Here is a 16,836-nt window from a genome sequence, read left to right on the forward strand (position 1 = left end):
TAATAAATCCAAAAGAACCAGCAATGAGGAAGAAAATTAACTTGTATTTTAGGTTAAAAACCCCGGGAGGTGGCTCGGTCGGGATTCGAACCGGGATGCTGAATCTCGGCCCCGCCCCGGGCGGAAGCGGAAGGGCGGGGCCGAGCCCGGCGCGGCGGAGCGGTGCCATGGAGTCGCGGGCGCTGCGCTGGGAGACGCTGGCGGCTCTGAGCTCCTCCAGCAAGGGCCGCCTGAGCTACGGCCGCCGCTGGCCGCACGATGAGGTGGGGGCTGCCGAGCGGCTGGGGGCCCCCGGGCCGCGGCTGTTCCGCTTTGCACACACAGGGTCTGGGTGGCTGAGGTGGGATCTGTGACTGGGCCCTGCGGTGACACATCGACTCCCGCCTCCTTAACAGCCCCCAGGGCTTGAAATGTATTAGTATATATCACGTTATGTTATCTGTGCTGCCCGCTCCTGGTGTGTCAGCACCTGGGCCCCTCAGCTCCCCGTCCAGCAGGTCGGGTCCTTCCTCCTGACTGAATATCCCAGGGTTTGGGGAGGAGGGGCTGGTACAGGAGAAGGTCCAAGCGTGGCGGTCCTGCAAAACAGGGGAACCTGGGGAAAGCGTTGGAAAAACAGCAGAATAAATGGGTTCCTGAGCTGCGGTTCCAAAGCACCTGTTGATCTGTGCCGATGTTTTCGATGCGTGGTAATGATTCATTGCTTTCTAGGTATGTGTCATGTTCACAGAAAGCGTTTTCTCCCCAGGATCTCTTGGAAGGCTGCATGTCTCCCCTTGTGCTGTCCCCGTACTCTGGCTGGGTCCTAGACAGAGTGGTTGGGCAAGCGGCCCCAGAAATCGCATCCTCCAGAAGTTCAACACCTAAAGAACCCGCTCCCCTCACAAATGGGTCATCTCCTCTGGAGGTCACATCTGCCAGCTGCCAGGGCTCTTCACCGCTTCCACCTGCACAGCCAAGTGAAACAAAGGTACCTCTGATTATAACCCACGTGTGAGCGGCTGTGACAGAAAAGTGCCAATTTGCTGCCACGAGTTGTCTGATAAAGTTTGGTTTGTGCTCTGTTTTTCTGTGGAAGAATGTACTTAGTTTCAACTTATTGTAGGATAAACAGGTGACGATAAAATTTGTATTAACAAGATCTTTGTAGAATGATGTTTCATAGGGGACCAGAAGCAAACTGCCTTTTTCACCATAACCGAGGAAAACGTAGTTGTAGCTGTGTAAGTGTATGGAGTGATAGCACGGGATTCACCCATTTGGTGGGGTCAGGCCTGTGGTAAGATTCCCTGAGTGCCCCCTTGGGTTCTCTGGAGTCTTTGGATGACGTAGAATTGTCTTGGCTCCCTTTTATGGGCAATGAGCTTTTGCGTTCTGGAGGGAATCAAGTTGATGGAGCACCTGAAAAGAAAACAAATATCTGTTGCTGTGCATTAAGTTACGACTTCACCACATAACAGTGATACTGAGCGGTAAAGTTTTGCATGATATTGCCCTCATTTAGACTTAAAAATGTATTGTGAGGAAAACATCTCAATAAAGCAACAAGATCTGATGAAAATTATGAGAGACTCTGAAGACTCCTCCTGTGAAGAATGATTTAAAGTATAAACCTGTCTCGACTCCTTCCAGTGCAACATCCTCACAGAATGTGAAGCGAACGTGGGGATTCTGTCTGGCCTTTCTAGGTGACAGTCAGTCCTACAGGCTCTTGCTGTCTCTGCTCCCAGTTTTAGTCATTGGGAAAAATAATTATCTCAAATTCATGTAGGTGTTAGAGAATACTCAAAAATACACCACCGGGGATGTAACTACTCTGAAAAGTTGTGCATGGAGGGACTACTTTGTCTGTTTCTCTAAAAATAATGAGTGGTTTAGGAGACTTCATTAACCTGATGTTTTCTGTGAGTTGCTGCGGCTGTACTTGGTCACTGATTTTGCTTGTATGCTGAACACGCAGGGAAATGGAGATCTTGGTCTGCTGGAAATGGATCACGAAGTGTTTCCAGCTGTTCTGCCGTGTAAAGTCACAGAAGTCGAAGGCTGCATTCGGATGTACGAGGAGATGCACAGGCTGAAAGGAAAGGTAGAAAAACCAAACCAAAACACAACCACCACCACATAAGGAAAAACACACACAAAAATATTGAGGGTATATGTGAGTCGCAGGAGAGCTACATAACCAGATGTAACAATGCTCTGGTAAAAGTCTCAGGACAATAAGTTATCCTAGACAGTGTCCCACTTTGGGTAATTGAATTTTTATGTTCTTCTGCTGAAATGTCGGTGTTTGCCGCGTTGTGGTGTGATCTGCAGGAGGGGCTCAGGCAGCGGCAGGAGCAGCAGGAGCAGATGGTGAGGGCAGTGTCCGACCTGGCAAGTGAACAACTGAAGCGCTTTGATGAACTGAAGGAGCTAAAGCAGCATCAGGAATTCCAGGATTTGCAAGAAGTAATGGAGAAGAGGTGAGATTAGTTCTGGTAGCCTTAAGACATTATAGCATTTAAACAAAGTGAGGGTTCATTCTTGTGTCTGACAACTCCATGCTACTCACTTGTGCTTGAAAATGTCACCTGCTGCTTTTCTTACATTAACTATCTTGTTTGTCTGTCAGAGTAGATCTCTGACTACTGTTGACATTTCAGTGGTTAGAAAAAGACTATACTTGTGACAGTTGAAGTTCCTTTAGCTTGGCGTGCTGTAAAAGTTCCTTGCTGTTTGTGTTTTGTGCATGTCTTGGACACATTTTTTCTGTCTTCGTGTGTTTTGTAGCTCAAAGGAGGCACAGGGGCAGCAAGAGAAGCTGAAGGAAGAACACAGACACAGAGCAAAGGTCTGAGACTTGTAAGAGTTTTCTTTCATAAAAGACCACGACTACTTGGTGGGAACTGGAAAGACAGTTGGTTTGTGTTTAGGTGGCACTTCTGGAGTGAGAATGTGTTTTCTGGTGCTGACCTTGAGTTGTGGAAATGCAGTAATGGCAAATGTTGTAGGAGCAGGAGGGACCTCTGAGTCTGGAGTTATTTAAGTATTTTGTGTGTCTTCTGTCTTTCCCCAGGTATTAAACCTCAAACTGCGGGAGGCAGAGCAGCAGAGGCAGCGTCAGGAAGAGCTGGAGCGCTTGCGGAAAGAAGAGGGCCAGGAAAGGTTGCGCCGCCTTTATTCCATCCAGGAGGAAGTTCTGCAGCTCAACCAGCAGATTGATCCCAATTACAGACACAAAGACCTGCCAAGGATCGACCTTTCTGCGTACAGTAATCGTGGCAACCAGATCTGTGGGCTGGTGTCAGGACTCATCCGCACCACAAGTGAGGTAGAGGTTCTAGATTTGTTCCTAACTTGGGTTGTTATTCCTTCATAAATCTTCCTTAGTTGTCTCCAAAGGCAGCTTGTTATGAGACCGTTAAAGAAAATGTCACAGAAATATTCATCCTGTAAAGCATCTGCTTTAAAAGGAAAATTCTTTTCTGAGGCACTTCAGCTCTTGTCTTGAGAAGAGCTTATAAAAATGCATGAGGATTTCTACAGGAGAAAGACTGAATATTAAATTCTGTAAACTCTTGATGCTGTAAAGTTCCTTTTTGAGACAACCATGGAAGCGACGTGCTTCATAAATTATTAAATATTCAACACATTATGATTCTCCTCTACTCATAAGCCTTTTTGCTGTAAGTAGGTTTTTTAAATATTTATTTCTCTATGTAATGGTGGGATACAAACCTTGAAAAATAAAACACTGCAATAAGGCTAATTCTCTGTCCCAGCTCTCACAACTGCATTTCTGCAGAGGAAGCTGCCTGGGCTTTGCTTTGGGTTTCCCTTATACTTGTCCAAGTGTGGTGTTATTTTTTGTTGTCCCAGATCTTGCGAGATTGTCATGGACTAACATTATTTACAAATGTTATGACCAATGTTATGTAAAAATAAAGGAGAAAAAGATATTTTCACCAAACAGGATAAAAGGTGTAGTTGGCTCCCAGATTATCTGAAGGCTGTTGCTTTGAAGGCTCCTCACTCTTGCTGTTCCCCTCCAGATAGTGGAACAAAAGACTGATGATTATCTCCGTGTTACCTGACAGAGAGGTTTCCCTACTCAAGTGGATGTGGCCAACACCGAACGAGCACTGCAGGAGATGCGAGGGTTGATCTCCAGCATGCAGCAAGAAATCGCTGCAGCTGTGGAAGAGAAAAGGAGAAGAGACGAAGAGGAAGAGAGACAAAAGCAAAAAGAGTTACTGAAAAAAGAGCAGATGAAGGCTCAAACTCCCGCCCCTGCCCAGCAGTCAGGGGGCAAGCAGCAGAAAGAAGGTTGGTTACACCTTTCTTTTTCTCCTTACACTTTACTTCACTGTTAGGCTAAATGCTACTTTGGAATCTTATTTTTGTGATGGCGTAGCTTCTTGTAGCCTTCACTTTTAGCACAAGTAGCAAAATGGGTATAGGACTGCTGGCAGCAAACTCTTGAAATTAATCTGATGCAGCATCAATTGATTATATTAATGGGAGCAAAACCTACTCTTCCTAGAGAGTATGTCATATATTGGAATATAAGAAAATAAAGTTGTGCTGCCTTGTGACTGTAGATGTGTTGTGCATGATGTGACAAAACATACGAGGACAGACTGCTGAAATGGCTTCCTCCTTGAGAGTGAAGTGAAATCCAAGTATCTTGCGTTTTATCAGCTACTAAGCTGAAGAAGGACGAGTCCTGTAGCTTGCAGACTTGTACTTAATTTATGAACACAACTTTTAAACTAAATTTGGGGGAAAAGCACTCATGCAGCTCCTAGTTCCTTGCAATTTTTTAAAAAAAAGGTTTCTTAAGGTTTTCTAGGATTTCGGCCCTGTCTTAGTCTTCTGCTATTTTTAAAACCAGGACTTCAAGTGAAGGCAGAAGAAAGTACCATGCAGTGGTACCGGCAGCTTCAAGATGCTGCTGAGCAGTGTGTTGCTTCTTTCAGTGAAATCAGCAACTGCAAAGACAACAATGAGGTACGAACAGATGATTAATACAGCTGAAGAGTGATTGTCTGAATTTCTAGGGAAACAGGACAGCCTCTATTAACAGTCTGCTCATCCAAACTGTCATAGTGGTGTACTTGCCTTTAAAGGTTTTTAAAGTTGTTTCATTGTTTGTTCTGCAGGTTAAGAAGATAAAAACAGACTTGCAGAAAGCAGCTACGATCCCTGTGAGCCAGATCTCTAGAATAGCAGGTCAGGAAAACACCAAGACCCCAATGCAGCTGAAATGCCTTTTGCTGTCAAGATGTTTATAGAACACAACGTATCTCATGTTTCTATAGCTTCTATCCCTACAGCAGAAGGCTGGTGTGCACCCAGCCCAAGTCTTTGCAGTACAGTGTTTACTTAGGTTTTAAAGGTTTGTTGTTTCCCTCAGACGCATCTTTCTTCACGGTGCTTAGGTTCTTAAATCAGCTGTAGCAAACACGCAGTTTGGGGTGCCTTGCCCTTCGGGATGTAGGTCTAATTTCTGTGAAGTTGATGTGGTTAAGACTTGTCTGCTGGTTCCTCATCTACTGCCTCTATGTTCCTTATGTATTTGCAGGCTCTCAGCTGAGAGAGATACTTGACAAGATCAATAACCTGCTCTCTGGAAAGTCTGTTCAGAGTGGAGGGCGAACGGTGTCAGTGACGCAGCATCCGCAGGGGCTGGATTTTGTTTATTACAAGCTTGCGGAGAAATTTGTGGTGAGGAAATGTTCTTTTTATTGGGATGACAAAGGTAGCTAGTGCTTTAAGTTCTTGTGGACACTGTCCTCTGTCTTCAGCTCCTAAGAACAAAATTACTAGGTGTTAAGCTTGCATGTATTAATGTTCATATTGATTAGAGAAAGTCCTTTTTGGATTAAAAAAAGGAGAAAGAACTTAAGTTTCTCTTTCCTTCCCATCGCCTATTTTAGCTCTTCTAGGAGGAAGAACTAAATTCCAGCCTGTCGAGGGTTTTGATTGCAGGGTGACAATAAAACCGTGGCAGATGTATTTGTAACCTCCTCTCCTCCCTCTCCCCCCTTCCCACTAAGGACCCGTGATCGAGTGGGAAAGAAGGACAGAGAGAAGAGAATTGGAAAAATTAAAAGTGTTTTACTAATGCTACTAATAAGAATAGAGAAAATAATACAAAATATACAAAACCAATCTTGAAAGTCCCAGCAACTGCAGAGCCGGCACCCAAAGTCCTGGACTGGACTCTGCAGCCAACCGGGGCTGGATTCAGTCTGTCACTGGCCTCAGTTCACAGGGGCAACTGCCAAGGTCCTCTCCTAATATCGGCCATAAGGAAAAATGGACAAGATCCTCGTGATCTCCCACTTTTATATGAAGTATTCACGTGAATGGGATGTTATACTCAGTTGGTCAGTTCCTTGGTCACTTGTTTCTCATTGCCCCTCTCATGAGATGTCCATCCATGCTTATCAATAACTTCGCATTCCATTGCTATGTTTACCAAAACGTGTTTGGTTCTCCAGGAAAACGCAGCTCATACGAAGCTTTAGCTGACAGGCGAATTCACTAAAAGAGAAACTTGTTTTTAACAAAGCCATGACACAGGCTTACATGTTACATATTTTGATCTATCACAAAACTGTGTATATGCTCAAAACATGGGGCTTTATCAGCTTTTCTGTGCTTGGCTACATAGCCATGGAAACGTTAGGATCCTTTAGAGGAGGCTCATTACACAGAAAAGAGGATTTTTTTGGTATGAGAACTGGAGGGGTGGGGACTGACTTTCCTTTCCCTTCTCCAGAACCAAGGAGAAGAAGAAGTAGCTTCTCACCATGATGCAGCTTTCCCAATTGCTGTGGTGGCCTCGGGAATCTGGGAGCTACACCCTCGAGTTGGAGACCTCTTTTTAGCTCATCTGCACAAAAAGTGCCCCTATTCCGTGCCATTTTACCCTGCGTTGAAAGAGGGGACTTCCATGGAAGACTACCAGAGGTAAATCCAGTACTGAGCTTCTTCAGCAGGAACCCTGCAGGGGTGAGGACTGTATTATTCTGAGTCAGCTCCGCTTTTCTCCATCTCCAGTTGCGCAGGCACTGTGATGTGCTGGTGTAGACTCTGGAGGGTCACTAAGAAGCGTGCAGCTCCCTGATCCTGTTTCCGTGGAGCACCCTGTGTCCTACAGCTTTGGAAGTGGCTCTTTTGCTTCTTCCTCATCCTCAAAGAACAGTTGATAGCCATAGCTTGATTCGGGTTGAAGTATCGAGTACAGAACCTGAATATTCCACGTGGTATAAAATAGTGAAACGTACAATCCAGAGGGTAATGACCAGCCTTGCGTGGTTTTGGAGTATCCCTGTGCTCAGTGCAGTTGGTTTAAAGTAAGCTGAGAACTGCGGGGACTCAAGTGAATGTGTTTTGCTGTACTAATACGGGAACATCTTCTCATACTTAGGATGCTTGGATATCAAGTTAAGGATTCTAAGATAGAAGAGCAAGATCATTTTCTTAAACGGATGTCAGGATTGATTCGTCTTTATGCTGCTATCATTCAACTCCGGTGGCCTTATGGAAACAAACAAGGGGTACGCATGGGTGGCGTTATAGCTAGAACCTCGTTACTGTCTCAAGAGTCTATTAAATGTGTTGTAAACGTGATCTGTAGTTAAGGTGTGCTGAACTTAAACCAGCTCATGATATATTTGAAGGGAGATGGTCATAACCATCATCAGCAAAGTAATGTTTAGTGTAGACCTTTACTTTATATTTTCATAATGATCAAGTTTTATGTTAGGCTATTGTGAAATAACTTTAAGAAAGTAAATCAGAAACCTGCCTTTTTTAATAACAGCATTTTGCAAGTCCTAAAACAAGCGGTGGGTAAGTTTTGTGTTGCTTTATAGGCACATCCTCATGGGCTGAACTATGGCTGGCGCTGGCTCGCTCAGATGCTGAATATGGAGCCTCTGGCAGACGTGACAGCTACGCTGCTTTTTGATTTTCTGGAGGTAAGTGATGTGGGTTACTGGTAGTTCAAGGAATCTAAATTGGTGACATTTTAGTTTCTGAAGGGGTTGCCAAGGTGAGGGTCATTGTGATTTTTAAGAGGTTAATTTTTTGGTTTAACTTGTCCTCATTCCTTCAGAAAAGAATGTGAGTATTTCCACATTCTTGCAAATGGAGCTTTGGAGCTGCATGATTTAAAAACTTACGTTTTTATACGTGCAGATTTGTTGTATTTGGTCCCATTTAAGGTTCCTGGCATTTTAAAAATGGCTCTAGGGATGGCTGTTATTTTTGGAGGGAGACTGGAGCGAGAGGAGGAATAACACAGGATTGGTATCAGTGGCCACCATGCGGTGAACAAGAAAAAAAAGTTATTTTGGTAGCAGTAATGGCATTTAGAGGATTGGCTCGGTTTATTGTAGGTGTAGGTATTGGTATATTCTTTTTAAACATCTGGATAAAATACAAAGTGGTTGATATTGAAGAGGTTCGTTGAAGTTGTCACGCTGGTCTGGAACCCAGTTCTGGAATCTGATCTTTGTGGCTTTCTGTACCGCAGGTGTGTGGCAACGCTCTCATGAAACAGTATCAGGTTCAGTTCTGGAAAATGATGTTGCTTATCCGAGAAGACTATTTCCCAAGGTATGATATCTGTGCTCAGGCATGTGAAATAATCCTTGTTTTCTGCTTGCTGACTGTTTGCTCTTAAATGACTCGTCCATCTTTTCCAATCTCTGCCGTTCGCTCCCACACCCACCTGTACATCAAACCCAACTTTCGAAGTTGATTTTGAAACATGCTGTTATTTCTGCAGAATTGAAGCGATTACCAGCTCTGGACAGATGGGCTCTTTAATGCGTTTCAAGCAGTTCTTGGAGGTAAAGCATTTTTTTTTCAGTGTTCAGGTGTTCTTGGTTTGGGTTTTTTTCCCTTCATTCAATCTATAAATCACATGCTTGCAGCACACCTGATAGTCCAGACCTGTCACTATGATGTAACCCAGCTTTTGTAACTTTTCAAATTGCCTTCATGATACTCATGATGTTGAACATCTCACTTCTTTCTTACCTTGCATCCAATTTTTCTCAGTAAAACTGTGTTTTGATGATAAATGGGGTTCAGTGGCATGGGTTGCAGTGAGAGATGCGCAAGTTGTGGAGGATTCTGCTGAGTCATTTCTGAAGCAGCTATTTTCTATTTTTTTATCAGTGGTTTGCTTCTTTTCATCGGTTGTCCTGATTAGATGCATGAGGAAGTAGACACTGTGAGCTCTGGCGTTTGTTCAGCATTGTTTTCTGCGTCTTTTCTCTTAAGAAAGCTTGCAAAACTGTAAAATAATTATTTGTTATGTGAATGTCAACTTAGATTATGATATTAAGACATGATAGCTTCAGAGTTTGTGCTTTCATTTCAGAATTAATTTGGGTACATTTTATTAGCAATGCTTTGAATAAGAGCCAGTAAGAGCCATCACATTTCCTGAGCAAATTAAGATACACATTTCTTTTTCTCTCCTCCAGACATGTCTACAGCAGAAGGAAATCCCGTTACCAAAGGGTGCTCTGCAGTCTTCCTTTTGGAGATCATAAATCTGTTTATATTTCTTTGTCCTTGGATGTCGGTGCTTTCAGACCTGGATTCCTGTTTACATGTAAATAGAGGAATGAGGAGAAAATAATTCCATCAATGCATTCATGTTTATTGCATCAAGGTTTACGTTGGGCAGAACAAACCTGTGTTTGTTGCAAATAATTTGAAGTTATTCTTTGCTTTGGATTTGTGTAAGCTTTTGTATAGTAAACTATGGAAAATTGAAGATGCTTCCTTCATGTGTTTAAACATGTGGAAGATGTTTTAAATGTAGTGTCTTGGTGACCTCTGGGCTTCGGAGGTTAAAGACTCCTGGGCTGAAAATGTGCACAGCGCTGTTCTGTTCCTGAAAGTGAAAATACCTCACAGCTTTATGAAGTCTTAACAGAGTGATCGATCTCGGAAACTTACCGCTAGAACTTTATTTTTGTACTTATTACATCTGGCTTTTTATAATTCAGTTTTAGTTACGTACTTGCACCCTGTTTGGCTCAACAGCATCAGAAAACGACAGTGGGGCTGGTAAAGGCGCTTGGCCCAGCGGTGTTGATGCTTCTCTTTATTGAATGTGACTTTGCTCCAGGAGTCAGAACTCTCCATTTCAGAGGGTAGACTCATGGTTTTAAAAGGTTTGCATGGATAATAGTAAATTCATGGGGCAGAGTTCCCAAAACTACAGAAATTCTGTGTCTGTTATCAGTCAGACAGATGGAAGCTAATAATCCTTTTTCTTATTAAAAAAAGGTGGCAAAATGGTGCCTTAATTCCTTCATTTGAGCACTTCTGCTGATGTTCTGCTGTCATTTGAGGGGGAAATAGTGGGCTTGGGGTACCTGAGGTGCGTTTTATAAAGGCTCTTCTTTTTATGTAAATGGATTTGTTACCGATGTTACTGTGTTTTATGTATCAAGTACTGTGATACTTTTGCACCAATGGTGGATTATTCTGAGAGTAGTTCATTCTAGAAATCTGTTTAAATTAATATTAAAGTTTGATTTTTCTTCTTAATCTGAAGCTGATGCAGTTTGGTTTTTTGTCTATAGGAGCAGGATGTTGGTTTCTGTTGGCGAGGGATGGTCAAGCAAATCTACAGCTCTTTGGTGAATAAAGGAGATAAATAGTGGTGGGAGGTCAGTGGTGAGAGGTTTGTCTGATTCACAGTGCATTGTCCTTGAACTATTTTGGTGGCCTCTGAGATGGGAAAATTTGCTCCCGAGTTCTAGAAAGCAGCGCATTGTTCTGCAATATAATGTTGCAAATTAAAATTACTATTTTTACCAGATTGGTTTGTGCTCTTCCTAGAGACACCGCAATTGGAAGCTGCAGAAAGCGGAGCTGAGGCCGTATGAGAATCTGGATTTGATTTTTATGTAGCTCTTGAGATCTCTGAGAAAAGGTTGTGATGTTCTTTGGAATTCAGGCCTTTAGAACCTTATCCTTGGCTTTAGAATTGGCTGGTAAATAAGTTAAATTGGCATTTGGTTTATATATTTTGTAAATTGACTCTGGAATGCTTTAGACTGGTGTTACTGGTGATTGTTCTGGGCTACTGGAAATCTCCTTCTAGTATCCTTTACCACATAACACTGAAGCAATACGACTTGCATTAGTACACTTGAAAGTGTTTAGGTTTTTTTATACTGAGTGGAGATATTTTACTTGCATCTCGCGTATCTACAATTATGTTGGAGACTCATTTTGCCAAGGTAGTAATTGGTACTGTCTGTTAGAAACAATTGTCTGTGCCAAAACACAGGGAGTGATTTGGTGATGTACATATAAGATAAAATAGCTTGCTGCTTTTTTTGCTGACAGGTATTAGGGTTTTCTCATGTTTCTGGGGGAAATATATTTTTATAAATAACAAACATGGTACCCTTCTCTGCCTCAGTAAAAGGCACCCAAATACTATTTCAAAAACACTAATAAGAATTTCGAATTGAATGAGTGCACTTCAAAAGAATCATAATAAGTCAATATTTATTTTTAGATGTAGCTTAAGATCTGCTACTTGAACTGATGGTTGACTTGTATTATTCTATTCTGGCTTTTGTCATTTCAGCAGTTTTAAATGTTAGCCATTTGGTCTTATGAAGATGCAGTGCAAATAAGGTCTTATGGAGGTATTCATGGCACTTTCATGAGATATTTGTATCAAATCTGACGGAGAGCATCTCACCTATGAAAATCCTGCATTAAAATAGCCTGAGTCACACTGTTCCTTGGAGACAAGAGCTCCAGGCCTCCCACGGGCTGCGATACAATGTCACCGCAAGTGTGCTTGTGCCATTTAAGTACTTTAATAAAAGAAAGCGTTATTAACTCAAAAATCACTCAAACCCACTCACCACTTTAATCCTACAAAGTTCTTGCTGCCTTACTAGTTTTTTTTTTTTTTAAGAGATTAGAGGAGACCTTTGCCGTGCATGTTTTAAACATCCAGTTTATACTAAAGGCTCATTTTCCTTTGAATTTATTCATCAGCTTTTTAAAAATAGATTTGACAGGCGCTTGCAGCTTTTGCTGCCCTGTCCTTGCTAGGCTTGTGATTGTGACACCGCACACGGTTTCAGAAAGACAGCCTTACCCATATATAATTTTAATAATGTAGAACTCCTGAGGCTGCTGCTTTGAGTCTGGCCTGTTGATTTGAATTGTAAAACCTGTCGCTCATCCTCTGCAGGCGCAGCAGCTCGGGCCTCCCAGAGCGCAGACTGACCCTGGCTGAGGAGACAGTGACAGAAAACCCAGCTGCCGCCCTGCTGCATGGACGTTTTAACCGATTCCTGATGTTATCTTGTATTTTCGTGTCCGAGGCTGCCCACTCCGCTGCTGAGGGGGAACAACCGCACCGCGCCCTCACCCTCCGCACTCTGCCCCGCCCTTCGGCACTTTCCGGAACCTCTCGGCTTTTTCCGGAATTGCTCGGCGCTTTCCGACTTGCCTCGGCTGCTCCGGCACTCCCAGCATGCTCCGCTCCAGCAGTTCGCTCGCTGAGCTCCGGTGGGTGGGGCCCGTCCCGCCCCCGCCGCACCCAGTTCCCGATTCTTTCCGAAGCCTTTCGGATCTTTCCGTCAGCCGGGAGACCGTTCTGCGGCGTTGACGTCATCTCCGGGCCGCCTTATAAAAAGGCGGGCGCAGGCGGCGCGCGCTGTCCGTGGCGGAGGGCGCGGAGCCGGCGGGGGAGAGCTGCGCACCGAGCCGGTGAGGCGGCGGGCGGGGGGACGCCGTGCCCGCCTTTATCCCACCCCGCTCGGGTAGATAGAGGCCCCTCTACCCCCGCTCCGCCTTCCGCCGCTGCGGAGACAGGTGCACGGGTGCGGGCTCCCCTCAGCCGTGGGGGAGGCTCAGGCCGGCCCTGCCTCAGCGGACTCCCCGCGGCGCCTCGGGTACCACTCGGCTGCCTCTGTGGGGTTTTTTATCGCGGGCACAGCGGGGTCTCTCTGCGGCCCTCGGGAGGGGAGGAAAGAAGGGAAGGGCGGGGACGCAGCCGCGGATAAAGGGCAGGAGGGCGCGGAGCGGCGGGATCCGCCCTGGGCAGCCTCGACCCGCGGCTGGAATTTCATTCAGTGCCCTGGGGAGGGGATAAACAGGCGGGTCGTTAACAGCGACAGGGGATCACCGTCCTTGCGGGCTGAGGGAACCCCGCCTCGCCCTTCCTTTAGCTCCCCTCTGGTGAGGGCTGCGGTAAAACCCCCTGAGGAGAAGCCGCAGGGGGGTGGAGAAGCGGGCGCTGTGCGGTAACCGGGGGTTCGCTGCACAGCAATGGCTTCCAGCCCGGACCAAGGTCAGGAGATGCAGCGAAGAGCGTGTGAGGAGAGAGAAGACAAGGGAGCGATGGAGGGGCTGGCTGTGCAGGGATGTCTGGGAACCTTTTCCTCAACGAGATGGAGGTGTCTGTGAAATGATGAGCATGTAAACAGCTTGTACAACAGAGGTGTCTTGCCAAGCAGAAAGACGTTTAAAAGAAATCCTCCCAACCTGGGTTCCTTTCATATATGTGTCATGTTGGTATATAGGTCAAGCACTACGGTTTCCTTTATTAAAAAAAAATCAGGATTTGTTCCTTCCCTAATTAACTTCTTTTTTTAAAATTTAACATAAATCAAAGTAACAGCAGTCATTTTAATCTCAGTTCATTGCCTGCATACACCTTACCTGGTGACAGTGATGTAAATCTATATTGCTAGACCATAAATACGTACCAATAGGGTAATCATTTGCCCTGATATTTAAGGAAAAACATTAGCAATTATGGCTACATCTTTTTCAGCAGGATTGTGGTGATTATTTACGATTTTTAGTAGCTATTTTGTTATAAACCAGCTACATGTTCTGGTCTAAAATGTACGTGACTATTGAGCAGTCTTTCATACATATTTAAATAGGTTCTGAAGAGCAGTTGTCTGGAGATGGCGAATGAACGCATTAGGTAGAAAAAAAAAAACAAAACCTCGATCTGAAATGGTATCTTTCTGGAAAAAAAAAAAATCCATTTTCTTTTGGCATTGCGTTTTCAGCAAAGTGCCAGAAGATTCTGATGACTATTCACTGAAAGGCCTTGGTCAGGGGTTCAGATTTGTGCAAAACAAATATTAAATCTCCCTGTGTGATTTTTATGCGTTTAAATGCAGCTGGCAGTGAGTTCTTCCATGAGATCTTTTGTCCTCAAAAATTGTGCAGAGAAGATAATGAACAAAAGCTTGACGGTGGGATGCTTTCTGCTGCATTCTGTGCAGGATCTGTAACTGGAGTGGTGAAATTGTGAAGCTGCGGAAAATACTTGAATCAAGATGGCAGGTTATGCTGTTTACAGAAGTAGTTTATTTCAATTCCTTTAAAAAAAAAAATCTGTACTGGTCAGATTGAAATAGAAATTTTACTTTAAAATCAGACTTAGATGTTATGATTCTGTGAGATCCGTAGTTGATGAAGTTAGCAAATGTATTTGTGGTGGTTTTTTTTTTTAATAACAAAAGGTAGCAACAATTACAAAAATGTTGAATGTCAAAGACTGTCTAAGTGGTTTTTTACATGTTTTTCTCCTGCATGGCAGGAAGGTAGGAGCAGCCTTCAGTCTCTTGAGACATGTCCCGGTGTGAAATTCCTATTTCTCAATTATTACATTTATAACTAACCTTAGTAATTTACTGCCTTATTTTTATTTACTTAATGCAATTATGGCATTTATTCATAAATACATTGCTTTTGGGAGGCAACTAATTGCTTCCCTTGTATTGGAGGATATAATATGAATTCCTCCCTTTTCTCTGCTGCATGTTAGTGGAGTGTGGGAGTTTGTTTTTGCCATTTGTCCCTGGAGTGTAGGCAGCAGAAAAATGGGGTGGAGCAGACTGCAGATGCTGCTGATGGAGGTTGCCAAGTGGAGTCCAGGACGGTGCTCCCATAGCTGAGCGTGGATCGAGCGGAGCGGGGAGCTGCCTTCTCGCTGCCGCAACCGATCCATGTTGAGCTATGCCAAAACCGCCAGAGAAATGCGCTGGTTTCAGCGGGCACAAAGGCACGGAGCTGCAGTTGTCCAGGAACTGCTTGAGGGATTGCAGTGTGCTCAGGGGAAAATGTAGGGTTAGGGAAGGCAAGGAGATTTTCAGTTAAAAATTCAGCGTTAGAGACACTGAACAGCTGTGTAATTAGCCATCTCAGAAAAATACCTTCTGTCACAACTGTTACTTGTCTGGGTTTTTTTTACTGTGGTAGTTGAAGGTAAAAATCTTTGTAGATATTTATATTCAAAGCCTACTGATTGAGTTTATGTCTTTAAATTAAGCCACCCCACTTGATTATGCTGTAGCGGGAAGCGTCATTTGCCAAGTCCAGATAACTTCCTTTCTGTTTTGACCTTCAGATTACAGTAGTATTTTTTTAAACCAACTGGAAAGGTTAATACATGCCAAGTTAATTAAGTTTTCTTGTTGATATTTGTAACCGTTTTTGCATGGATAGGTCTCCCTCACAATAGCTTGTGTAACAGTAATGCCAAATTGTTGTACGTGGCGAGGAACCAAAAGGAAAGTATGAAATGTGTACCGTGACGGTATCTGTATTTAGAAGAAAAAGGATTAAGCCATGTCCGTATGCTAGTCATTAGTTGAACGTTATCTTGGTTTCCCCCTCCCTTTTAGACTCTACATTCCTCCATCATGTTGTCATCGTTTCGTAAAGTCAAAGTCCAGGTATTTTTACATAGTGCATGAAGTGTCATCACCATACTTGCCTGCCTTTATTGCAATGACCTATTTGTAACAAAAGGCTGTTAATTTGAGAGTTTGTTCTATATAGCAGGTGCTTTATTTGTGCTTCAGTGTTGAGTCTGACCTGCCTTTCCTTTAATACTTCCAATTTCCTGATTTCTGTCTGTGGTGCATGATGTGTGAACGCTTCATAGTTGTTATAGCTCATTGATGTGGATTGATTTTCTAAGAGGTTTTTGTTTTAAAACAAGTACTTGAGCAGTATCTTTTTACTTATAGCATCTAAAAATCAGCCATTTTAAGATTTACACTGTAGAACATTGTGAATTTGAAGTGGACTTTGGTTCCTGTTCTGTCCACTTGCACAAATTTATAATCCTTGTATTGTTGTGGTGTCACTATTCCTGCATCTACAGTGTTTTGTGCCCAGCGGTGGTAAAATAAATAAGATGTATGGATCAAACTTCAGCTGGGTAACACAAGCAACTGAATTTTATTTGGAAGTGACAGTAATGTAAATGTTTATAATACAATTAAAATGACAACGGAAAGATAGCAAATGGGAATGGAAAATGCTGGGTCTAATTATATAATATTGCATTACCTGTGAACTCTCCGTTCCTGCAATGCAGTCGAGGTAATTTGCTTTCTCAGGAGTCTCAGCAGAGCGCAGTCCTTGCCAGCGCTGCGGAGCTTTATCGAAGGTCTGTGCTGGTATTGAAAAGAAAGTGATGCCAAGAGCCCCTCGTACATAAGGGCACCAAATTCACATTGGCAACTCAGCTGTTTTTATTTTAATAGTGAAAATAAAATTTTCAGACTTGATGCCTAAAAATAAACAGGTCTCTAATCATCGTCCATATTTCAGGAGTGCATAGTTCAGGCTGTGGACAAACCCTCTAATCAGCCTGAATCACTCGCTTTGCAGCCTGTTTTCGTTCAAACAGAATTTACCTTTTGCTTTTCTTTTCATGCTGCAGTTTCTTGTGTCCCTGTAATGCTCAAGTATCATATGGGGATTGTTTGAATTTTACCTGCACTGCGATTAGTCTGTATGAGTCTA

The 16,836-nt window shown here is 43.5% G+C and overlaps 2 protein-coding genes across 11 annotated transcripts in view; both read left to right on the top strand.

The window, feature by feature from the left end:
- Positions 1–8: 8 nt before the first annotated feature.
- GLE1 (GLE1 RNA export mediator) lies at positions 9–10,575 on the top strand. Its single transcript, XM_065854135.2, has 16 exons — positions 9–263; positions 749–970; positions 1,961–2,086; positions 2,317–2,465; positions 2,773–2,833; positions 3,059–3,313; positions 4,080–4,308; positions 4,877–4,992; positions 5,145–5,214; positions 5,567–5,709; positions 6,770–6,960; positions 7,421–7,550; positions 7,869–7,973; positions 8,531–8,613; positions 8,786–8,849; positions 9,492–10,575. Exons 1-16 carry the CDS (start codon positions 24–26, stop codon positions 9,558–9,560), a joined length of 2,253 nt encoding a protein of 750 aa, XP_065710207.1. The 5' UTR covers positions 9–23; the 3' UTR covers positions 9,561–10,575.
- Positions 10,576–12,622: 2,047 nt separating this feature from the next.
- The window catches only part of SPTAN1 (spectrin alpha, non-erythrocytic 1), a 47,400-nt gene continuing 43,186 nt past the window's right edge, over positions 12,623–16,836 (top strand). For 5 of the 10 annotated variants that reach the window (XM_071817339.1, XM_071817343.1, XM_071817344.1 and 2 more), the window contains exons 1-2: positions 12,679–12,765; positions 15,705–15,755. In XM_071817339.1, the coding sequence (XP_071673440.1) occupies positions 15,723–15,755 (33 nt within the window). In that variant the 5' untranslated portion in view covers positions 12,679–12,765; positions 15,705–15,722. Of the gene's footprint in view, positions 12,766–12,932; positions 12,951–15,704; positions 15,756–16,836 lie in introns of those variants that run through there. The other 5 variants (XM_065853533.2, XM_071817345.1, XM_065853535.2 and 2 more) reach the window with 3 other exon arrangements.

This window comes from Patagioenas fasciata, chromosome 20 (genome assembly GCF_037038585.1).
Source record: "Patagioenas fasciata isolate bPatFas1 chromosome 20, bPatFas1.hap1, whole genome shotgun sequence".
Taxonomy (NCBI): Eukaryota; Metazoa; Chordata; class Aves; order Columbiformes; family Columbidae; genus Patagioenas; species Patagioenas fasciata.

Coding starts and splice junctions, on each gene's coding strand:
- GLE1 (XM_065854135.2), top strand. CDS start 24: ATGAGGAAGAAAATTAACTTGTATTTTAGGTTAAAAACCCCGGGAGGT. Junction 2,466..2,772: donor CAAGAAGTAATGGAGAAGAG/GTGAGATTAGTT, acceptor TGTGTTTTGTAG/CTCAAAGGAGGCACAGGGGC. Junction 3,314..4,079: donor TCATCCGCACCACAAGTGAG/GTAGAGGTTCTA, acceptor GTTACCTGACAG/AGAGGTTTCCCTACTCAAGT.